This window comes from Piliocolobus tephrosceles, chromosome 9 (genome assembly GCF_002776525.5).
Source record: "Piliocolobus tephrosceles isolate RC106 chromosome 9, ASM277652v3, whole genome shotgun sequence".
In the NCBI taxonomy this organism is placed as follows: domain Eukaryota; kingdom Metazoa; phylum Chordata; class Mammalia; order Primates; family Cercopithecidae; genus Piliocolobus; species Piliocolobus tephrosceles.
In genome coordinates, this window is record NC_045442.1 from 40,177,490 (window position 1) to 40,202,124 (window position 24,635).

A 24,635-nucleotide genomic window follows, 5' to 3' on the forward strand; every position below is an offset into this window, starting at 1 on the left:
AAAAAAAAAAAAAAAAAAAAGGTAAAAATTTTTTTCTAGAATCATGTTTTGTATTACTAATAGTACTCATTAGGCCAGGCGCAGTGGCTCACGCCTGTAATTCCAGCTCTTTGTGAGGCCAAGGCGGGCGGATCACAAGGTCAGGAGTTCAAGACCAGCTTGACCAATATGGTGAAACCCTGTCTCTACTAAAAATACAAAAATTAGCCAGGTATGGTGGCGCATGCCTGTAGTCCCAGCTACTCGGGAGGCTGAGGCAGAAGAATCACTTGAACCCAGAAGGAGGTTGCAGTGAGCCAAGATCAGGCTTACTGTAATCCCAGCACTTTGGGAGGCCGAGGCAGGCAGATCACCTGAGGTCAGGAGCTCAAGACCAGCCTGGCCAACATGGTGAAACCCCATCTCTACTAATAATACAAAAATTACTCCAGCCTGGGCGACAGAGTGAGACTCCATCTCAAAAAAAAAAAAAAAAAGTATTAATTATTAGTTAGTATTAGTTCATATAGATTACATGGGACTCAAAAATTATTTCTCACCTCTTTTCATTTTCTCAGAGGAATAAAAGAGACGTAGGTGGCTAGGTAGCCAGGCTGGCCAACAAACATAGAAAAAGCTGTATTTCAGTCTTTTAATAGCTATAAGAGACTTGTGAATACTGGCAAAGAAGCTCAAAAAAATTATTTTTCTCCAAAGATGCTCTATTCATTCACTTTAATATGTAGCCCTTTCTCTCTCTCAATTCAGTCCTCGAGGTGGAAACTATGACAAAGATAGTTCTCCAAACCCCTTTTACCCTGGGCACACTATAGACTATGATTCCAGCCTCCCCTGTGGTTAGTGGAGCCACGTTCCAGTGGAATGTGAGCAGAGGTGAGATATGTCAACACCAGGCCTGGCCCCAGAACCCTCCTAGGCAGTTCTCCACAGGCCCCATCTCACAGCTACATACAGAGGTCTTGGTGGGAGCCCATCCTAAAGGAAGGTGGAGCCACTAGAAAGAAGGAACCTGGAGTCAAATGACTCTGTGGAGCAAAGCTTCCTCCACTCCAATCTGGACTAGACTGGCATGAGAGAAAAATAAACATTTGTTGTGTAACACACTGACATTTGGAAGTTGTTATAGAAGTCAGACATGCTAGTTAAATACAGAAATCAGTATGGGTAGCCCACAAAATTATTATAAGAATATATCTTTAAAAATTATAATTTCAGGCCAGGTGCGGTGGCTTACACCTGTAATCCCAGCACTTTGGGAGGCTGAGGTGAGCGATCACCTGAGGTCAGGAGTTCAAGACCAGCCTGGCCAACATGTTGAAAACCCGTCTCTACTAATAACACAAAAATCAACAGGGCATGGTGGCAGGCGCCTGTAATCCCAAATACTTGGGAGGCTGAGGCAGGAGAATTGCTTGAACCCAGGTGGAGGTTGCAGTGAGCTGAGATTGCACCATTGCACTCAAGCCTGGGCGGCAAAATGAGACTGTTTCAAAAAATAAAAAATAAATAAAAATTTTAAAAATTATAATTTCTACCAAGCTTGTATTTCACATTCCAAAAGTGGAGAAACTAACTCTTGAACTTCAAAGAAAAATTTTAGTCAGCTACTTTGAATCTGACTGTAATGTTTTATGAGTTTCAGTTCCATGGAAATTCTCTAGAAAAACTTCGCCTTTTTGAACTCATCTGCAGAAACACTCAAACGCCCATCTATGAAAATACACATAAACATATACGTCTGACCACTATCTCCCCTACATGGGAAATAAAGTACAGAGAAAGATCCTTAACAGCACTGAGATATATTTGAAAGCTATAGGTTTTTTCTATAGATGATTTTTTTTTTTTTTTTTTTTTTTTTGAGACAGAGGCTCACTCTGTCACCCAGGCCGGAGTGCAGTGGCACTATCTTGGCTCACTGCAACCTCCATCTCTCAGGTTCAAGCGATTCTAGTGCCTCAGCCTCCTGAGTAGCTGGGATTACAGGCACGTGCCATCACTCCCAGCTAATTTTTTTATTTTTAGTAGAGATGGGGTTTCACTGTGTTGGCCAGGCTGGTCTCAAACTCCTGACCTCAGGTGATCCGCCCGCCTTGGCCTCCCAAAGTGCTGGGATTATAGGCGTGAGCCACCATGCCCAGCCTATAGATGATATTAATGTTAGTATTATCGAATGTCCAAATCTCCGAAAGTATCAAAGGTCTGATCAATAAGTAACCATTTACTGAGCACCTACTGTATATTAGGCACTATGTGAGGCAATTTACATACATTATCACATTTAATTATCAGTATTCCTATCCTGATTTTACTGATGTGGAAACTCAGGTTAAAAAAAAGAAACTAAGATTTAGGACAGGGGTCTGGAGAAATCTAGTATTGTCTCTAAGGCTATAAAGGTTAACAAATTTGTTCAGAGTCACAGAGCTGGCAAGTACAAAACCAAAATCTGAACTCACACGTCTACTTCTATATCCTTGTTCCTTCTATGACACTAGTGCCTCTCAAACAAAAGGGGGAGAAAATGCAAGAGCAGTTAGGAAAAGTATATTTGATATTATAATTGTATGTTTCAAATATGAAAAATAACCAAAAAAATGAAGCCTACTGTTTTCATGATACAAACTACAGAAATAAGAACTCAAAAAAAACCTTGGTAATTGTAAATACACAGTAGATTTTGTCTTCTGAATATTCCTCCAGGCAAATCAATGGTACAAGGAGTGGAGGGTACCATGTTAACTATTTTTGCTTATAGAGAAGGGACTGGGCTATTAAAAAAAAGTCAAGTGACCTGTTAGTATACTATACTAATCATTTGTCTCATCATTTGGGAAGCATGTATTAACAAACTCATTCTTCCTAAGAATTACAAACTGTATCAGAAAGAAAAAAAAAAATCTGGGTTTAAAGAAATGATTAGCACCTGTGATAAATGAAGTGCACTGGTTTTGCTTTCAAGTTCAGCAATTCGTGAGGTTGCAGCAGACAACTGTTGTTTCAATACATCTTTCTCTTCAGATAAGGCTTTCAATACCTGCTCCCTCCTTTCACCTTCTTTCGTTGTCTCTTCCAGCTGTTCAAGCAATGCGGTAGTACTGTATCTGGCCTTCAGTTGGTCTCTGAGTCGCTGTATTTCTTTGTCCTTCTCTGTGAGTTGATAAGCATTCTTCTCCTTCTCAGCCTCAAAGACTCGAATTTTCTAGATATAAACTAAGAAGAATCTTAGAACAAAGCCCAGTCAAACAGCTAGCTAAACAATATATACTACAACAAGCATTTATGAAGCATTTATTATATATCAAGTCAGCATTATGCTAAATACCAGGGCCAAAAAAGAGAGGAAGCCAAAGTTTTATGTTCAGATAGCTCACAGAGAAGTAAGTCAATGTATTAATGCAATATTGTAAGTGCTGTAGTTAAGATAGATTAAAAAATGGGCACAGACATGAAGAAAGGAGAAACCACCTCTATCAAGGGTGGTGAGAGAAAGCTAAAGAAGGGCTAGCTCTCCCATGAGTATTTGGTAATCACTCTTCCATAATACTGGATCTTGTAAAAACTAAAAGCTAAAAGTGGGTCACACAAGATATACATGCTCATTAACGAACTTGAATCAGTGGAACTTAAAAGTTACAGAATATTTCAGCAGGAGAGGGATGCATTCATTAACCTGCTTACTTTTGATAAATGATTCCATATTGAATCTAGAAGGTGATCTCTAAAGGAATGCTTAACATCTTCAAAAATTCACAAGATATGTAAACTGCTGCTGGCATAAAGGAAAAAGTCAAATAAAAAGATAATAGAAATAAATACTAAAATTATAGGCTAACAGGGTCAAAACAGCATGAAGTTAAAACCTGCATTTAGGAAGGAAAAAGCAGCAGTTGTTCAAATACAAAATGGGGAAAATTTAAGTTTAGGGGGATGCTTATTCATTTGAAAATGAGGGGATTTTAGTTGGCCACAAGCTTAAATCAGTAGTATGAGACAGATATAGAGTCATACAATTCTAGGCTTTAATGGAGTACAGTATCCAGCTAAGTAGATGTAACACTACTATTTCAATCTGTGTTTGCCAGAACATATTTAGGATAATGTGTTCAATTCTAAGTGCATAATTCAGGAGGGATATGAATAAACTAAAAATTGTTCAAGATGGTAAGCCAGAAAAGCTGAAGAATATGAGCTTGGTCTGCAGAAAAGTTAAGAAGAAGCAAAATTTCCTTACATATCTAATAAGTTGCCAGTTTGCATAGGAAAAATAAGACTTGTTCTGTGTAACCTTAATAGGCACAATTAGAACAAATGGGTAGAAGTCATAGGAAGTTTAATTTCAATTGATTATAAAGGAACAAAGTACCCAGTGCTTCTCAAAAAGTGGAATGAAATGGAAAGTTGTCTCTCAGGGAAGCAATAAGATTCCTTCACCAGATTGCAAAATAACCTTCATATCTGTGGATTGGTGATGACTGTTTTCTCAATGCTTGAAAAAGCATTTACCTCAATGTATGTTGTTACAAAAAATAAACCAGTTTTATTATGTGCCTGTTTAGAGAATTTAAAGAAATCAAATGGTATAGTGTTTAACCATTTATTTTGTTTTATTTTATTTTATGTATTTATTTTTTGAGACGGAGTCTCGCTCGGTCACCCAGGCTGGAGTGCAGTGGTGCGATCTCGGCTCACTGCAACCTCTGCTTCTTGGGTTCAAGGGATTCTCCTGCCTCAGCCTCCCGAGTAGTTGGGATTACGGGGGCATACCACCCCACCTGGCTAATTTTTGTATTTTTAGTAGAGACAGGGTTTTGCCATACTGGCCAGGCTGGTCTTGAACTCCTGACCTCAGGTGATTCGCCTGCCTCAGCCTCACAAAGTGCTGGGATTACAGGCGTGAGCCACCATGCCCAGCCTTAACCATTTATTTTCTAAATACAAACAATAAAAGCACTTTTGCAAAATAATTAAATCCAAATTTGTTATTATATTTATGATTACATTTTAAGTCCCTCTAGTTCTAAGTTCCTAACTTCCTTACTGTCTATGCCATAACAAATTATAAATTAGTGAATCTGAAATATAGTTGAACAGAGTATAAATACCAACACATCTAATAATTTTTCCTTCAAAAGCCTGAAAACCAGAATTACTTGGAAAGCAGCCAATATGCGTGATAAAATATGTTTTCAACAAGGAAATTTGAACACTATTTAATACTCTGAAATGGACAGATTTGATTTTTTACATTTAGTAAATTAACAGGAAAACCAGATTATATAACTGTTGGGTAAATATTTTCTCTTCTCCCACAGTAAAAAAGAGACATAAGCCCAGCACAGTATCCTTAAAGTACATCAACGAGTAATACAGTACTCCAAAAAAGCATGGAATGGCCAGACACAGAGGTTCACACCTGTAATTCCAGCACTTTGGGAGGCCCAGGCAGGAGGATTGCCTAAGGCCCAGAGTTTGAGGCTGCAGTGAGCTATGATCAAGCCACTGTACTCCAGCCTGGGCAAGAGTTGAGATCCAGTATCAAAAAAAAAAAAGTATGGAAAATCGAATGCTTCTAAGTTACGCTATCAATTTAAAAATGGCAAAAATAGCCAGAATGTTCCACAATCTTAAATACAGCATAACAAAAGTTATCAAGAATATTCATTATCAAGAAGCTATAGGAAAAATGATGGATTAGGTTATTACTTTGTTTTAAATAACTGAAAAACAGACCATACTAAAGGTGAAACAGACCATGTGAAAGGTGCAAAACTATTAATCACAATGTCTTTATTTCCAAAACAAACTTAGTACCTGGTAACCTAAAAACACATACTCAATTACATTTAAAAGGTAAGAGGTTAGTAATGACTAAAGTACATCTAAGACTTGGCAAAGTCAAAGTAGGAATTTAAGATTCTAAACCCAAGGTCAGCTTTCCAAAACTAATCAACTGGACAAGACAGGGAACACGGTAAGAGTAAGAAGGTAGCATCAGGAAATCTTCATGCATCGCTTTCTTGGAGAGCTTACAATTTAAAGGATCAGAAGACCATTTACCTCCAGAAGTCTGTGTCTCTCTTTATCAGTCAGCTTTCCTTTCCCACTTGTGATTTCATCCACCGATGTCTTTAAATGCGCTATTTCTCCCTTTAATTTTTCTAATGTAGTTTCGGATTTGGAGTTACTAGGCTTCGATCCCCACTTACTTTTAATTAAATCTTTGGTACTTCTGGAAGACATCTCTGAAATGGTCTGTAAAAATAAAAATCAACTGTATAATTCTGAGTTTAAAATTTAAATCTCAAGTTTGCAACAGGTCTAATAACCTATCTGCTGTAAATAGAAATGATATATCCAAACCAGCAGGATATGGAGAAAGATGGATGGAGGCTTCTGGGGTATTGTAACTTTTTTTTTTTTTTTTAATCTCAGTTGGACTTAAACGGGAGTATTCACCTTCTAAAATATGTCAACTTGGGCCGGGTGTAGTGGCTCACGCCTGTAGTCCCAGCACTTTGGGAGGCCAAGGTGGGTGGATCAAGAGGTCGGGAGTTCAAGCCCAGTCTGGCCAACATGTTTGAAACCCCATCTCTACTAAAATTAAAAAAATTAGCAGGGCATGGTCATGGGTGCCTTTAATCCCAACTACACGGGAGGCTGAGGCAGGAAAATTGCTTGAGCCCGGGAGGTGGATGTTGCAGCGAGCCAAGATGGCACCATTGCATTCCAGCCTGGGCAACAGAGTAAGACTCCGTCTCAAAAACAAACAAACAAAAATGTCAATTTGTACATTTATGTTTTGTGTGGTGTTCTATATGTGTAATTCTTCAGTTAAAAAGTTTTGTTTAAAAAACAGTGAAGGGGTCCCCAACCATTAAATAAAGCCTGAAAGAAGTAGGTCACTATCAAGGACATATCTTGGCCCAAAATAAAAAGCTGTTGGCAAATAATGTAATTCTGAGTATATAGGCACTGAAATGTCATTACTCAACATAGGTCCTCTGTTTTAGAAGATAGCCTAGTTTAGATCTATCTTAATAGTCATTTGAGAGAGCACAGTGGGGAAAAGTGAAGAGAACCTAAAATAAGACATTTACAGGAAAAGAGGCATAACATTCAGGGGAGTTAGGCATGAAAGGAATTAAGAATAAGGGGCCAAATTAAGTAAGGAGAAACTCAGTATCTGCTAACAGTACTAGATGACAGTTTAGAAACAAGTATATCATATAAACTTTAGCAGGCAAAAATCTAGTGAGGCATACAATGCACATAAATAGTATACAAAAGTAACTCTAATTAGGGAGGTTAAAGGACATTTTTCCACTTCATGCATCCCAAGATAAAATAATGGCAGTGTGATTAAAGGATATAAAGGAGTATGAGCCCATTAGTGCATTCAAAAATTACTATAGAGCCTACTATTTACCAGGTATCCTAATACATGCTGGATATAAACTGGTTTAAAAAAAAAAAAAAGACATATTCCCTGATGTCATGGGGCTTTCAGTGTAGTACAGGCAGGCAGTAACAAGGAAACAAACAAGGGTTCATGAATTCTCAAACTGTAATAAATATTACACAGGAGAAGTACAGAGATAAATGGTATCAGTAAAAATAGGAGAGACCTCCTTAGAATGGTAGCGAAGTGACTTTTAAGATTGTCCTGTGTGAAATCAGAACGTCTAAACATATTAGCACTGTGGAGACTGAGAAGAAATTATCTATCAAAAGGTTAGTCCTGGATTTTTGCCATTATAAAGTGAAAGATTAAGGTAGCTCATCCATCAGTTGAAGAAATGCAAACTTACCGCGTCTCTGTCACCTACTGCCACAGGAAGTTCTTTCCTATGTGTTTCTGTTGATAACATACTGTTGACTTGATATCATGGGTCGTAGGACAGAAAACTACTTTGCTACCAAGTCATTGAGACACAGAATGATGGAAATATAGATCTGCAGAATGTGAAATAACCCCAAAACATCTGCTTCCTAATCTTTGGACAGAAACTCTGGCAGTGAATGAATGACTACCGTTTCTAGCCTCTGGCCCAGACGGTTTGGATCTACCCCACCACCTAGTCCCACCAACCTCCTTTCCCTGTATTTTCTTTTTTTTTTGGCGGGGGTGGGGGGTTAGGGGCGGCAGAGTCTCGCTCTGTCGCCCAGGCTGGAGTGCAGTGGCACGATCTCGGATCACTGCAACCTCCACCTCCCGGGTTCAAGCGATTCTCCTGTCTCAGCCTCCTGAGTAGCTGGGACTACAGGTGCGCGCCACTACGCCCGGCTAATTTTTGTATCTATTAGTAGAGATGAGGTTTCACCATATTGGTCAGGCTAGTCTCGAACTCCTGACCTCAAGTGATCTGCCCGCCTCGGCCTCCCAAAGTGCTGGGATCACAGGGGTGAACCACCGCATCCTGTATTTTTCCCTGTATTTCCTATTCCAGTCATCCACAGGGTTCCCACAGTTCAAACCTTCCTCAGCATGCCTTCCCTCTGTGAACTCTAATAAATGATATAGCTGTGCCACCCCCCCACCCCCACACAATCAACCTGGTTCCCAATTACACTCCCCACTAACCTTTTATTTTTTTCAATTATTCAACTGTTGTTTCAAGGACTGCACTTCGATTTTTTTTTTTTTTTTTTTTTTTTTTGGTCACCCACAGAGCCTAACAGCAAGAGCTCATAAATGATTGGCTGATTGGCTGAAGTGACCTAAGTCATGCTGGACAGGAGGTGACAAAACAAGCGCTTCCATCCAGTAAACGGTACGAGGCATCAATTAAACAAGCCGCATATTCTACAAGGCGACGCCAATCTTTAAAAATTCCCCCATAAAATCTCACTTGAGGAGACAGACAGGAAAAGAGAAACTGCAAAAAAAAAAAAAAAAAGGCACTAGGTTTCTCAATTCTAAAATAAAGATGTTTGAGGAAGACACAAGTAAAGTGCTTGCCAATCGGAAAAAGTCGTCCTAACGAAAGACCTTGGGCAAGTCACTTGGCCTCTCTGCGCCTATCTGTAAGGAGATGATACCCACCGCCAAGTCCAAAGGAGCGATCAAGAGAGAACGGTCTTGAGGCGCCCAGCCGGCTGCTAGGCACAAAGTGAGCGCCAGGGAAAAGGACTGTTATCAGGGCGGGCAGAGATTGAATCCCGTGGACGCGATCTGCCCACTGACCTGCCCTCCCTGGCGGTCTGGACCGGCCCGGCCCCGGGGCTGCGGGTCCTGGCCGCCCCTCGCCACCCTCCGCGGTCGCCTCCCTTGGGCCAGCCAGCAGCTGAAGCGAAGCCCGGCGCTCGAGTCTGGCGAATCACACCATCAGGCGCGGATGTCGCTTCCGGGAGTTTGAATCCCGCGGCTGCAGGGCGGGGCACGTCACTGCCGGCTGGGCGCGGCCCGCAGGAAGGAGGAGCAGGACGCGCGCGGCGGGAACGCTGCGCTCCGATTGGCTGCCGCCCTTAAGGGGCGGAGATTAAACCTGGGGGCGGGCCGAGGAGGGGCGGGGGCCGCGGGGCTGGACCGAGGTCTGGAACACCCTTTCCCAGGTCTGCGGGCTAATTCTGGGGCTCGGGGATTCTCTGCGGGCTCAGACCTAAACAAGCATGGTGTCACGCAGTCAGGGGCTGGTTTTGTGTTTATACGCTTTTAGGAGGAAGCAAATTGCTATTTTTGATGGGATAAAACCAGTGACAGGGATGAACTAGTTCTGCGCTCTTGAGCGTAGTTTATCCCTGCGTGAAGTGCGGCCCCTCCTGCCCTGGAACACCGGGATTTCACAAAGGAGCACAGCCCCCTTGTCATCCCCTCGGGTATCACTCTGTCGCCCACGCTGGAGTGGAGTGGTGCAGTCATAGCTCCCTGCAACCTCAGTCTCCCGGGTTCAAGCGATCCTCCTGACCCAGCCTGCGAGTAGCTGAGACTACAGGCGCACGCCACCACTCCCGGCTAATTTTTTATTTAAAAATTTTATAGAGACAGAGGGATGGGGGGGTGGGTGTCTCACTTTGTTTCCCACTCTGGTCACGAACTCCTACCTTCTAGTGATTCTTCCACCTCGGCCTCCCAAAGTGCTGGGATTACTGCCAAAAATCAGCAGCACGGGGGGGGGGGGGGGGTTAACGGGAGAGCTGAGAGGCACGCCCAGGCTGAATGCTGAGATTATGAACGCTAGCGGGACGGGCTTTCAGGCCAGACTGCTACCCTCCAGCCTGATATCTATCTATGGATCGATTCCAGCTCTTGATTCGCCACTTTGAGAACGTTACCGCTGAGAGAAGCACAGAAAGTGTTTGGCAGGGCCTCCCTGTCTCTCCGAGACCAAGCATAAACTCGCTGGAGATTTAAAACAGTAGATACACAGTAGCAAAACATCCTAGGAACACAATGTTACACAAAGGTTAAAAAATCTAGATTAGGACTTTCTAGATTTAATTCGTTGCTGCCTTGACTAGATGCGTCTCCTTGGATAAGTTTATTTAACCTCTTTGAGCCTCGGTTTCCCGATGTGTAAAATGATGCAAATAATAATATTTACCTCATAGCTCGGTTATAAGGATTAAGTGAGGGAATCCGGCCAGGTGGAATGGCAAATTCCTGTAATCCCACCACTATTTGAGGACAGGGAGGGAGGATTGCTTGAGGTCAGGAGTTGGAGACCAGCCTGGGCAACACAGAGAGATCCACCCTCACGCCACCCAATCCCTGTCTCTAATTTTAAAACCTTAAAAAAATTTTTTGTAAATGAAGGAAATTCATGTAAAGTGCTTAACATTTAGTAAATGCTCAATTGATGTTAGCCATTGTTAAACAAAAAGCAACACTCTCAAATGTTACTGAATAGAATGGATGAGAAAACCATGTAGGGAATTTTAAAGAATCAGAAAAACAAAAGGAAAACAGAATGTAAAACGACATTCGGTACTTTCTTCCAGGGAGCTCCCATTTCTGATGGGAAGGTGAACTAAAGTATCAGGTGGGATTAAGGTGGGAAAAATCAGGGCAAAATATAAATCATCGTGTGAACATTATTCATTGCCCAGAGTTGAGGGGCAAAATAAATTTCCGCAGAAATTTACAAAGATTCTTAAAGAGATATAAAGAAAATTTACAAAGATGCTTAAAGAGATATAGAGAAAAACATGTCCCTGTTCACCTTTGAGCCAAATGGGGAGCAGAAAATGGAGGAAAAGGAGGAAGGACCCTGGAGACAGGTGGCACCTGGCAGACTGGCACCTTGGTAGCCAGCACCCAGGCCTGCTGTGCCAGACACTCCAATTCCACACCTGCCCTCCAGGACCTTCTTTTCTGGCTAAAGGTCGCCCTGTGAGTGGGGACCTTGAGGAAGAGGAGCAGAACAGAGGCTCATTGGCCTGGGGGTCTTGTTAAATTCCCTAATTGCCACTGCTAGCCCTGAAATGGAATGTTTGCTCTTTACAGATAGGGGCTGCCAGTCATGAGGTTGTGAGGAGCTGGTAGTTTCCACAAGGTCTCACAAGTACTTTGATGTTGATAGTTCACTCAGGGATAGTCTAGCATGAAGATTAGGAAACTCATCTTTATTCATATAAAGAGAAATGTAACAGCCAAGACTAGATATTTATCTCAGCAGGTGAGCTCATTTTCTTCCCAGTAGGAACCTGTTCTTGGGAAACCAAAACAGGATCAAAAGGCTGCTGAATGGGTTTAAAGTTATTAAATGGAAATAGGGAGGCTGTTGTAGGTTAGAGCACCTATCACCTTTGAAGGTTACATCTTCCAAGGCAAGGCTGATGAACACACAAGGCCTCACCAGCACGTAGTCCTGCACTGTCCAATAGAACTTTCTGCAGTGATGGAAAGGCCCCTCCTGATCGATCCAATATGGTAGCACTAGCCATAGCTGGCGACTGAGTGCTTGAAATGTGGCCACTGTTACTGAGAAACTGAAATTTTAATTTAATTTAATCTTAATTTAAAAACTAATATTTAATTTATTGAAAAACTTTTGTTTTTCTCATTTTTCTTTTATTATTATTATTATTTTATTGGAAAACTTTTAAGTATGTTTGGAACAACCTGGGTACAAAAACCTGTTTTTTCAATTGCAGATTTTATGAAATCTACATATAGATCAGATATTTCTGAGGAAGATTTTATGTCCAAATTGAGGTGTGTGAATATACACAGCAGATTTCAAAAACTTAGTATGAAAAAAGAATGTAAAATATTGCACTAATACTTGTTTATATTATTACATATTAAAATAATATTTTTGATATATTGGGTAAAATAAAACATATTAAAATTGATCTCACCTAATGTGTTATACTTTTTTTGATGTGACTAGAAAATTCAAAATGATAAATGTGGCTCATATTATATTTCTATTGCATAGCACTGGTATGCACACAGTAACTGTTCTTTAAATGCAGAATAAGAAGAAATGAATAAACTCTTGCCTCCTTTCAATCTGATTTCTCCTTAGCAGGAATTTTTTGTTTTAAATAATGCAAATGCAGTCTTGTCACATATTTCCCAATGCAAACACAAAACGTTTGATTGATTTGCCATTGTTCTTAAAATAAGGAAAAAAAAGATCCTGCATCTGTCCTCTGGGGCCTAGTGGAGACCAGAGTCCTAAACCAGTCACGCCTGACACCTTTCATTCCTTGACCAGGCAATCTCCTTACCGCCTCGGGGCTTTTTCACAGACCCTGTCTAGAATACTCCAGTTATCTCCTTTCCTACTTACCTGGTAGATCTTAGTTCTCACTGCTGCAGGACTGTCCTCGCTTTAGCTTGTACTTCTCCAACCATTCACCACAATTATAATTGCACATTTATTTGTGAGTGATTCTTTGATTGGTATCTTTTCCCCTCACTAGGCTGCAAACTTCTTGGAGGTAGGGGCCACATCTGATTTTGCCAACCACCATATCCCCAAGCACCTAGAAGAACCACAGTGACTGAGTGAATTAGATCAAGGATGAATTGATCAAAGTCTCATCTGATCTAAACTATTATAGAGAAACAGACAAATGCTTTACTCTCTTTCCTTTCTGTTATCAATATTCCATAATTACCTAAAAGGATGCACCTTACCTAAAAGAATGCACCAAAAGCATGCTTTTAGAGCTCAGCACCTTTTCAGGGTAGACCCCCTGCTCTTTCCTAAAGTTTATCTTCAGCCAGGAAGGGCTGCATTTTAAATCGGCAAATAAGGAGACCCCCCACCCCCCTTCAGCATTTAGCTGTGATCACTGCAGCTCTATCAGCAAGCAACATATCTGAAAATCATTTCAGGGGCAGGCGGCTAATATCATATGAGAGAATTCTTCTTAGGCAGTCAGTGATACTTCCTGACTTGGTTCTTGATTTGGGGTGCATCCTATTTTGAGAGGGCAGGCCCCTGACTGCTCTGCCCGCTTTAGGTTTATTTTATTTTATTTTATTTTGTTTTGTAGAGATGGGATCTCACTTATACTGGCCAGGCTGGTCTCAAACTTCTTCAAGCAATCCTCCTGGCCTCAAGCAATCTTCCCACCTTGGCCTCCCAAAGTGCTGGGATTATAGGCATGAGCCACTGAACCTGGCCTATTTTAGCTGCTATTAAAATTTAAGTCTGTATGGTTATTAAAATATTTCATTTGTAACCAGGGTATTAATAGACAATCCAATCGCTCCACTTCCCTACTGAAAAATACATCTCCAGTAGGTCCCCATCACCATGAGGTATGTGTAAGAATGAAGAGCACGGGCTCTGGAAAAAGACTGCCTGCATTCAGATCCTGGCTTTACTTACCGTGAGAACCTAGGCAAGGTGCTTAGCCAAGCCAGGCCTCAGCTTTTTCGTCTGTAAAATGGGGATCCTACCATAGCACTGACTTCACAGGGTGGGGTGGTGGAAAGATTCAATGAGATAAAATGCTTTGGATGGTGTTTGGCATGTAGTGAGTACTTAATAGATGTTACTGAGCAAATAAGGCTCTTTGAGCTGGTAACTCTGCCTGCCTGCCTAGGTTCAGTGCTTGACTGTTTCATGTCATACAAGATGTTCCACCAATGAGGAATGTCTTGAAGTTCCAAATGCTCACCATGTGTATTTAACTCTATTTCAGATCATACAGTCAGGCACACACACATACACACATACCAATCCAACCATTAAGATTCAGTCATTTCCAGCTGTCACCTCCTCCAGGGAGCCTACCATGCTTGCCCTCCCCTGCCCTACAGATACCTACCTATCCCTTCTGTTTATCTCTTTCTATTATTGCCCTCACCACATGATGCTACAATTATCTGTGAGCTTCTTGCAGAGCAGAAATGTGTCGTATTCATTTTCGTAGTTAGCATTGTGCCTGGCACCAAGTAGCGTTCAATAAGTGTTAGCTGAAAAAGTCCATGTGTGCATGAATGAATGAGGGCTCTTCTAGAAGAACAGCTGGGAGCCATTTGTCTATCAAACATTTTGATGAATAATTATTGTTTCTGTAAAAGTGAGCACAAGACTTAAAATTATTCCACTTTTGGGAGGGAGGAGGGAGGGATTGCATTGGGAGTTATACCTGATGTAAATGACGACTTGATGGGTGCTGACGAGTTGATGGGTGCAGCACACCAACATGGCACAAGTATACATATGTAACAAACCTGCACGTTATGCACATGTACCCTAGAACTTAAAGAATAATAATAATAATAAAGAAAAAGGTTTTTAAGGCAAAAAAAATAATAATAATAATTATTCCACTTTTGGCCGGGTGTGGTGGCTCAAGCCTGTAATCCTAGCACTTTGGGAGGCCGAGACGGGTGGATCATGAGGTCAGGAGATCGAGACCATCCTGGCTAACATGGTGAAACCCCGTCTCTACTAAAAAAGACAAAAAAAACTAGCCAGGCGAGGTGGCGGGCACCTGTAGTCCCAGCTACTGGGGAGGCTGAGGCAGGAGAATGGTCTAAACCCGGGAGGCGGAGCTTGCAGTGAGCTGAGATCCGGCCACTGCACTCCAGCCTGGGTGACCGAGCAAGACTCTGTCTCAAAAAAAAAAAAAAAAAATTATTCCACTTTTGCCTGTTCTATTTTTTCTAGGTTGATTTTAGAAAATATATTAATATCTTCTTAGAGAAGTGAGATTAATTCCTATCTTATATTTAGCTCCCCAGTTGCCTTGAATGATGACAATATGATGGTGCCAAATGTTGTAAAATAATTTATCTCCTCCTGCCCGCCATGTGGACTCAGTTGCTGCCAAGCACTTTCTTAAAGGAATGAAATTCAAATATTCTATATATTAACTTATTTAAAGATAGTGTCTTCCACTGTGAGGAACCCTACAATTAAGCCACCAAAAATAGTATTTTAGCTCTAAAAAGCACTTTGGTTATCAACTGAAACAATGGACCCTTCTGTGCATGCCAATTTAAAAAATGCTGTTAGGTAATACCTAAGATTCTATAAAACTGGAATTGGAATAAGATGTTATGAATCTGTCTTCATTTCTCTTCCACTAAATCCTCTTTGCTACACCAGCACTTTGTTCTTCACATCTAGATTTTTTGCTGAGTCTCCCTTCTCTTCCTCTCACATTTCTCTTTCTCCATCTCTTTTGTCTCACTGTTCCAGGGCAAGTGTAAGGCCACTCACCTAGATTAATGCTTGAGTTTACTTGAGAGAGGTGAGAAACAACGAAACAGAAATAAGAGATCTCAGCTGAGGTGAAGCTGGGAAGGGAGTTTGACTCAGAATACACTAGGTTTGAATGCTGGCTCAAGTTTTTTGTCACTTCTGTGCCTCCATTTTGTCAGCTATAAAGATGACCACAGGAGTCCTATCTCACAGAGTGGTTGACAACATCCAACGATTAGACGTGTGACAGCACTGGCATGCGAGCCCCACTAGCTGGGGAGCTCCCTCAGGTCAGAACTCTGCCTGGCTTATTCTCTGCTGAGGCCCCGGCACCTAACTCCGCATCTGGCTCGAATATTTATTGAGCAAATGAACATATTATTGATGAATTAATGGTTGATGGTCACTCTGTGTAAATTTACTCTTCCATGATATTTCCCAAGAGAAAATATTTTTTCCTAAGTGTTTTCCTTATGGTGTTAGCTGGAATCTTGTAGAGTTTCAGAAGTTGATCGTATGAGAAAAAGAGGCCCTGTTAGCTTTTTGGATTTGAACAAAGCTAAACAGAAATCTTTTATCCCTTCATTCCCCCTTTCTATCTCCATTTATAACACAAATGAGTGTGTGTCTAGACTTGAAAAACGTAGGGACAGTCCATAAAGAGGACACCAGGATAGAAGAACTGTGTGATTGGCAACTCCCCAGTCTCATAAGATGCAAGGAAAATTCCAAGGCTCACCAGAGACAGTCACTCTTACCTTCTTGGCCCTAGGAAGCTGGTGAGCTCAGAGGACAAAGACCTTGAGAGCAGATGGTGTCCAGGGAAGGCGATGCCACACTGTGTTAGTTTCCTCTGGCTGCCATGACAAATTACTCACCACAAACTGGATGGCTTAAAACAACAGCAGTTTATTCTCTTACAGTTCTGTGGCCTGGAAGTCTGAAATCGATGTGTTAAGGCACTATCTCTCTGAAGGCGGTAGCAGAGCATCCTTCCTTGCGTCTCCCTAGCTTTTGGTGGTTGCTGGCAATCCTTACCATTCACTGACCTGCATACATCACTCCAATCTTTGCCTCTGTTGCCACATAGCATTTTCCCTGTGTGTCTTTGGCTTTACATCCAAATGACCTTCTTCTTATAGGGACACTAGTCATACTGGATTTAGGGCCTACCCTACTCCAGTATGGCCTCATCTTAACTTGATTGCATTCGCTAAGACCGTATTTCCCATGAGGTCACATTCATAGGTTCCAGCTGTGCATGAATTTTGAGGAACGTTATTCAACCCAGTATATGCATCTTAGCAACCACAAAATTGGGCCTCGTGGTTTCCAGAGTGTGTAGATGCCACGGGAAAGTTCCCAACCATCTGCTTAGGTTTGAATCTCAGCTCTGCTATATATTAGCCGTAACCTTTAGCAGGCTACTTCATCTTTGTGTGCCTCAGTTTCCTAACTTATAGTGGAGATTATTACCTACCTCATAGGATTGTTTGTAGGACCAAAGGAGTTATTGCAAATGAAGCACTTCAGTCGGGAGCAGCCTGCTGAGCAGGACCCTGGGAGGCTGCCATTGGGCCGGAAGTGGTGGAAAGAGTAGTGGCAGCGCTGGTGGTGAGGAAGCCAGTTGTGATGGATATCAGAACACAGGCACTGTCTTTGTGTAAAGCTGTGCTGTCTCTAAAGTGCAATTCACATTCATATCCTACCAGTGAATAGTCCCCACCTAACACTCAACACACACACACCCATACACAAACACACACACACACACACACGCTGTTGTGAAGTCAGACTGGAGCCTACCGACCAGTAGTCTGTCAGCCTCTACTCCCTTCTCTAAATAACACCCACCCGGGCTGGGCACAGTGGCACATGCCTGTAATCCTAGCGCTTTGGGAGGCTGAGGCGGGTAAATCACCTGAGGTCAAGAGTTAGAGACCAGCCTGTCCAACATGGCAAAATCCCGTCTCTACTAAAAATACAAAAATTAACTGGTGTGGTGGTGCATGCCTGTAATCTCAGCTAATTGGGAGGCTGAGATAGGAGAAGCGTGCTTGAACCCAGGAGGCGGAGGTTGCAGGGAGCCAAGATTGCGCCACTGCACTCCAACCTGAGCAATAGATGAGACTCTGTCTCTAAATAAATAAATAATAAATACCACCTGCCCTAGTTCCTGTTACTGTCTCCTACCCTTCTAATATCTTAAAGCTCTCTTGATCCTCCTACTTCTTAATGAGACACGGCTCATAGACCCTCCTGGAATCTGAGTCAACCCTCACTCCATTCCTCCAGAGTTCTCCCTGGGGTCCTAGGGACAGAAGTTGTGACTCCAGGACATGACCCTCAGCTATCATCTTTCCACTCTAAGTTACTACTTTTACTACTTTCTTTTGTTTTGTTTTTGTAAATACAAGATCTGACTCTGTCCCCAGGCTGGAGTACAGTGGCACAGTCATAGCTCACTTCAGCCTTAAACTCCTGGACTTAAGTGATCCTCCAGCCTTAGCCTCCCAAGTTACTGGGATTACAGGTGTGAGCCACCACACCTAGTGATTTTCACAATTTTTAACTAAGCAATTATTATTTCCACTGTGAAAGTTTTAAATTATTTTTAAGCTTATATATATACATACATATATATGCACACATACATATATGCGCGCACACACACACACACATATATAGAGAGAGAGAGATGGGGTCTCACTCTGTCACCCAGGCTGGAGTGCAGTGGCACGGTCTCAGCTCACTGCAACCTCTACCTCCTGGGTTCAAGCGTTGCTCCTGCCCCAGCCTCCATAGTAGCTGGGATTACAGGCGCCTACCACCACACCCGGCTAATTTTTGCATTTTTAACAGAGACAGGGTTTCACCATATTGGCCAGGCTGGTCTTGAACCCCTGACCTCAGGTGATTCGCCTGCCTCGGCCTCCCAAAGCGCTGGGATTACAGGCGTGAGCCACTGCACCCGACTACATGTGTTCCTATCTTAACAAGGTGGGTTATGGTTACGCTTCGGGTCTCCAGGTATCAACATCAACTTGAGTCTTGTATCCAAAAGTCCTCAAAACACTTGGGTGTTCCCCTTCTCCACTCAACAGCTACCTGAGTAAATGGCCACAGGTCCCTTTGGGGATGGGCGAGGGAAATCATTTTCATGCACACTTACCTTGGGGATGGAGGGTTCCTCCACTTGAGGACCTGACCTTTCCTTTAGTCAGTAGGCTTCATGTCCTGGGACTGGTCCAGGCCTGGAAACCGCACAGGAGAAGGTGACTTTGAATAGGGGTAACGGCCCTCAGCATTCTTATTTATTTTGATTGTATTGATCTTATTTATTTTGATTCACAAGCAGGGACCTTGTTTGCCACCCATCTATTTTGCCCCGGGATGCTGTGTTCTCTGTTGATCACCTCCATAATTCTATAAGCCTTAGGTTGGCTGCTACTCCAACCTGGATGTTCATTATGGTAACTGCTCACACCTGGCTGCTGACAATAACGTGCCACTCCCTGGCCTCTATTGTTCTGGGTCTTCTAGTCCCTGCTATAGTCAGCCCAGTTCTGTACCAGAATTTCTGACCTCAGTCCTGGCCTACAGAGGACTGAGCCCTTTAGTGAAACTGATGCTCCTCCACCACTGTGTTCTTTATTGCCTTGGTAAATGATGTGTCCTCCAGGCCCCTGTAGAACACCGTCATCTAGTTGGTTTTCTGGCCTTACATTGTCAATCCACTTGATCATGCCGCAGCATTTCAATCCTTACTGTTTGTCAGGGCAGTGCAGGTATTTCTTCTTAACTTAAGGTGGGCTGTTGCTTTTTTCATGTTCCTGGGAGCCACCTTAGTAGTGTGTTTATACCAACTCTGGGGGCCTTGTGGCATATGAAATCAGCATCCTGGGGGAGCACACCCATACTGGTCAACCCTCTTTTATCCAGATTTGTGTTCTGCACTGCCCCTCGACACAGCACGCTTAGAATTCAGCCCCATGTGAACTCTTCCAACGTCTGCCAGTCCAGTTGGTTGTGTCCTGCGGTTTGTTCAGCGGGTAGCCCCTTTCTGTCTTCAGCAGGCAGGCCTAGCACATCCCAGGCAGCAATATGTTGTTAGGACTTAACCGTAGTTATCGGTAATGGCCGGGGTGGGAGGTGAAGGCAGATCCTGAGAAAAGAACAAGTTGTCTTGCAGGGGAGAGGCCTTGTCATCATCTCCAAGCAAGGCAGAGGGGTGCTTGTCTTTAATCTGAGCTCCCCCAGGCTCAGAGGTCGCAGACAAATTTGGGCATTTAAGGTTCTCAAGGACATCAACCAGATATCCCCATCCTGTGTATCAGGGTCCCAGTCCTTCCCAAGAGCCTTGACCTTATCAGAGTCAACTTGTCTCAGTTGGGGGTTCAATCTTCCTTGGAGCTTGTCATCTTTTGTGACTAAGTTCTGGTGCTGGTCCTGAGCTTTCCCAGTTCTCCTGCTGCAGGAGAGAAGGCCCCCTGGCTTTCATTCATAGCTAATTATTGCTGATCAATCACTCTTAGCCTTTTGTAACTTTTCCAGAGTGTCAACTGAGTTTGGCAATGGTCCCTTGAATCCAAATCCTTACTTACTATTTTCCCTGCGTATTTCAGCTGCTTGACATTTCACACAGCTAATGTGTTCCCTTCCATTGGTGACACATTTTACAATTGTACTGTGCCAGGGATAATCATTGATGAGATTATCAGGGGTCTTCATTGCCATCTGGGTGGTGGAGGATCAAGCTCAAAATCCCATCTTAGGATCTGCTTTCTTGAACCACTCCTGGCACCCAACTGTGACAGGTTGCATTCCCCAGGGAAAATTTCTGAACTGATATCAGTATACAGATATTTCTTAAGAAGTATTCATGAGATCAACACCACAGAAGTGGGGAGAAGGAAGCTGGGTCCAACACTGGCTTCTGCTGACCCCATGGGGGAACCCAGAGGCTGGAATGGCCCTGTAGATTGTCACCACTTGGGCAAGGGGACCAGGCCTTTACATCCCTGCGCTGATCAGTCATTGGGAGGTAGGCTGCTTCTGGAAGGAAACATGATCTTGGGTAGGGCAATTTTCTTCAGTGCAGGCAATCCCTGAAGAGGGCTACCAGCTGAGGGAGGTTTTCTGGCAGCTCTCCCAGCAGCTGGGGGTATTTTATCCTTCATTCCGGAGGGATATCTGGGTGGTGTACTGTAGCAACTGCCACATTCCCACATTCCATTAAAGCCAGTCCCATGGCCATGTCTGCCACAAATGGGGTACAGGACAACATGCTTTGTATAGAAAAGCACTGAAGTCACACAGCACAGGTGCAGGTATGTGATACTTTCCTAGAGATGGCAGGAGTGAACTATATGGGAAACCGGAAGACAATGGAATAATGCTTTCAAATATTGGGAGGAAATGCTTTTGAACTTGGAATCCTGTGCCAGCCAAATTGCCAGTGAAATATGAGAGTAGAATAAAGCTGTTCAAGCAAGGAAGGTCTATGCTTCAGCAACACAAGAAAGTAAACCAAGAAAGAGGAAGACACGGAATCCAAAATAAGAGAGATGCAAAGAGAGGTGAAGGGCAGCTCAGGGACAGCAGCTATGCGTAGCTCCCGAGCAAAACCCTCCACATCAGAGCCATTCAGAAGACTCCAGGTGGGGGTTCAAGATGAAATTCATACAATTTCAATATGTTTGAACATGTTGGAAATTTACACAATTTGGGAAGAGTTTAAAGTACAAAAAACAAAAAGGGGCTAGGCGCAGTGGTTTATGCCTGTAATCCCAGAATTTGGGGAGGCCGAGGTATGCAGATTGCTTGAGCCCGGGAGTTCAAGACCAGCCTGGGCAACATGACAAAACCCCAACTCTACAAAAATACGAAAAGTAGCCAGGTGTGGTGGTGTGTGCCTGTTGTCCCAACTATTTGGGAGGCTGAAGCAGGAGGATCACCTAAGCCAGGGAAGGTTGAGGCTGCATTGAGCTGAGATCGCACCACTACACTCCAGCCTGGGTGACAGAGACCCTGTCTCAGAAAACAAACAAACAAACAAACAAACAAAAACTAAAAACCACCACCAACAAGGTATTAACTCCAAAAGAAAGAAAGATCAAAATATATGAAGCATGTTGCAGTATATACTTCATGGCTTGTGAATAGTGTTTACACAATCACAATGATGTATCTATGCAAATTTATGGTACAGCTATCCTGGGGGGATGGGATACAGAAAGTGTGCACATATGTGGTTGGATTTGAGGAGGGGCAAAAGACAGGTAAGTTCTCATTTTCCTTGTTAGGAAACAGATGATGCCTGATGCTGGAAAGTGAAAAATAGAAGAAAGCATATTACTTGGAGATGTGGAGATAAATACCAAAATAATCAGATGAAAGAATTGAAAACTGGGGCCTCTGGAAATGGAAATGCTGGCAGGAAATGCTAGAGGTAAGGAGAGGTGAACTGCTAATTTTATAACACGCCTGGTAGGGTTTACTTATTTATTTTGAGATAGGGTCCCACTCTGTCTCCCAGACTGGAGTGCAGTGGCACAATTATAGCTCACTGTAGCCTCGACCTCCCAGGCCTATGTGATCCTCCCACCTCAGCCTCTCAAGTAGCTGGGATTATAGGCACACACCACCATGCCCAGCTAATTTTTGATTTTTTGCCATGTTGCCCAGGTTGGTTTCAAACTCCTGGACTCAAGCAACCCTCCCACCCCAGCCTCCCAAAATTCTGGGATTACAGTCGTGAGCCACTGCACCAGCCTCTGATAGGATTTCTTGATTCTTTAAAATAAATACAGGTATGACTTTTGTGAAAGAGCAACATATCAGAAGAAATGATTCCAAGTTCACAAGCTTTCCCAAAGAATTATAAAAGAGGCAACAGCACACCCCAACCCATTTTATGATGCTAGCATGACCTCCACACCAAAGCTGACAGGACAAAATGAGGAAGGCAAGTTGCAAGTCAGTCTTATTCATAAACATAGATGCAAAAGTCATAGATAGTGTATAAACATATTTGCAATCTAAATTTAGCAATATGAAAGTATAAGATATGACAACCAAGTTGAGTTTATCTCAGGAATGCAAAGTTACTTTAATATTAGAAAATAAATGTAATTGGCTGGGTGTGGTGGCTCCTGCCTATAATCCCAGCACTTTGGGAGGCCGAGATGGGTGAATCACTTGAGGTCAGGAGTTTGAGACCAGCCTGGCCAATATGGTGAAATCCTGTCTCTACTAAAAATACAAAATTATCTGGATGTGGTGGTGTGCACCTGTAATCTCAGCTACTTGGGAGGCTGAGGTAGGAGAATTGCTTGAACCGAGGAAGGGGAAGTTGCAGGGAGCTGAGATCACACCACTGCACTCCAGCCTGGGCAACAGAACGAGATTCTGTCTCAAAATAAAATAAAATAAATGTAATTCACCACATTAAACATAGAATTCATATGATCATTTCAATAAAGTGAAACCATCTGATAAAATACAACTTTATGTCTTATAAAAAGCCTTAAAACTGGGCATTTAAAAGTAGCTGGGCACTTGCCTGTAGTCTCAGCTACTTGGGAGGTGGAGGCAAGAGGATTGCTTGAGGCCAGGGGTTCAAGGCTGTAGTGCACTATGATTGTGCCTGTGAAAAATCACTGCATTCCAGCCAGAAGGACGTAACAAGACTCCATCTCAAAAAGAAAACAAAAACAAACAAAAAAAACCTCAAAGTTTTAGCAACCTAGGAATGAAGAGAACTCCTTTCATCTTAAAAGGTCTAATTATGAAAAACCAACAGCAAACATCATACTTTATGGTGAAGTATGGAAATCTTTCCCTTTGAAATATAGAGAAAGATAAGGATGTCTGTTATTACCACCCCTAGTCAATATTATAATGAAAGGTCTAATCAACATAGAAATAAAAGGGAAAATAAAGTAAGCACAAAGATTGAAAAGGAAGAAACACCCCAGGCGTTATTTGCAGATTCTATAATTGTAATGGTAGAAAATCCATGAGAATTTACTGCTGATTACACTCTCACCGACGGTGTATGAGACTTCCCGTTGTTCCACATTCTTGTCAAGCTTGGCAATGTTAGATTTTTACATATTTTCCCATCTGGTGAGTATATAATAATAACTCATTGGAGTTTTAATTTGCACTTTTCTAATTACCAATGAGGTCGAGTACCTTTTCATATTTACATTTCCTAATTTATGAAGTGCCTATTCAAATCTTTTACCTATTTTTCCACTAAGTTCTATGTGTTTGTCTTACTAATTTGCTGGAGATGTTTCTGTACTCTGAATACTAGTCCTTTGTAGGTTATGATTTTAATATCATTGAATTTATCATTATTTCCTTTATGATTTGTACGATTTTTCATATTAAGAAATCATTTCCTATCCTGGGGTCATATAGATATTCTTCTATGGCTTTTTTTGCTGTTTGATTTTTTCTTTACTTATTTGTTTTAGAGAGGAGGTCTTGCCATGTTGTCTAGGCTGGATTTGTATTTCTGGCCTCAAGTGATCCCTTTGCCTCAGCTTCCGAAATAGTTCGGACTACAGGTGTGAGCTGCCGCCACCTGGCTAGATTTTTTTTTTTTGGAGACAGGGTCTCACTCTGTTGCCCAGGCTGGAGTGCAGTGGCACAATCATGGCTCGCTGCCACCGGGACTTCCCAGGCCCAAGTGGTTGTCCCACCTCAGCCTTTCAAGTAGCTGGGACCACACGTTCATGCCACCACACTCGATTAATTTTAACAATTTTTTGTAGAGACAGGGTCTCACTATGTTGCCCAGGCTGGTCTCAAACTCGCCTTGGCCTCCCCACAGTGTTGAGATTACAGGCATGAACCACCACGTCTGAGCTGAAACATGCTTTATCTTGCTTAGATTTATACTCCACCTGTAATTGATTACGTATTATGTAAGGTTGGAGGTCATTTGTCTTTTTCTCCCACATGAATAGGTAAAAGGCAAATTAAAACTCCACTGAGATGCTATTA

The 24,635-nt window shown here is 42.4% G+C and overlaps 1 protein-coding gene across 4 annotated transcripts in view; it reads right to left on the reverse strand.

The window, feature by feature from the left end:
• Positions 1-9,369, reverse strand: part of CEP55 (centrosomal protein 55) — a 24,438-nt gene extending 15,069 nt beyond the window's left edge. The window contains exons 1-4 of one of the 4 annotated variants that reach the window (XM_023226321.1): positions 9,047-9,338; positions 8,585-8,879; positions 6,061-6,255; positions 2,927-3,202 (exon numbers count right to left, since the gene is read on the reverse strand). In XM_023226321.1, the coding sequence (XP_023082089.1) occupies positions 2,927-3,202; positions 6,061-6,243 (459 nt within the window). In that variant the 5' untranslated portion in view covers positions 6,244-6,255; positions 8,585-8,879; positions 9,047-9,338. Of the gene's footprint in view, positions 1-2,926; positions 3,203-6,060; positions 6,256-7,811; positions 7,877-8,584; positions 8,880-9,046 lie in introns of those variants that run through there. The other 3 variants (XM_023226320.1, XM_023226322.1, XM_023226323.1) reach the window with 3 other exon arrangements.
• Positions 9,370-24,635: the final 15,266 nt, after the last annotated feature.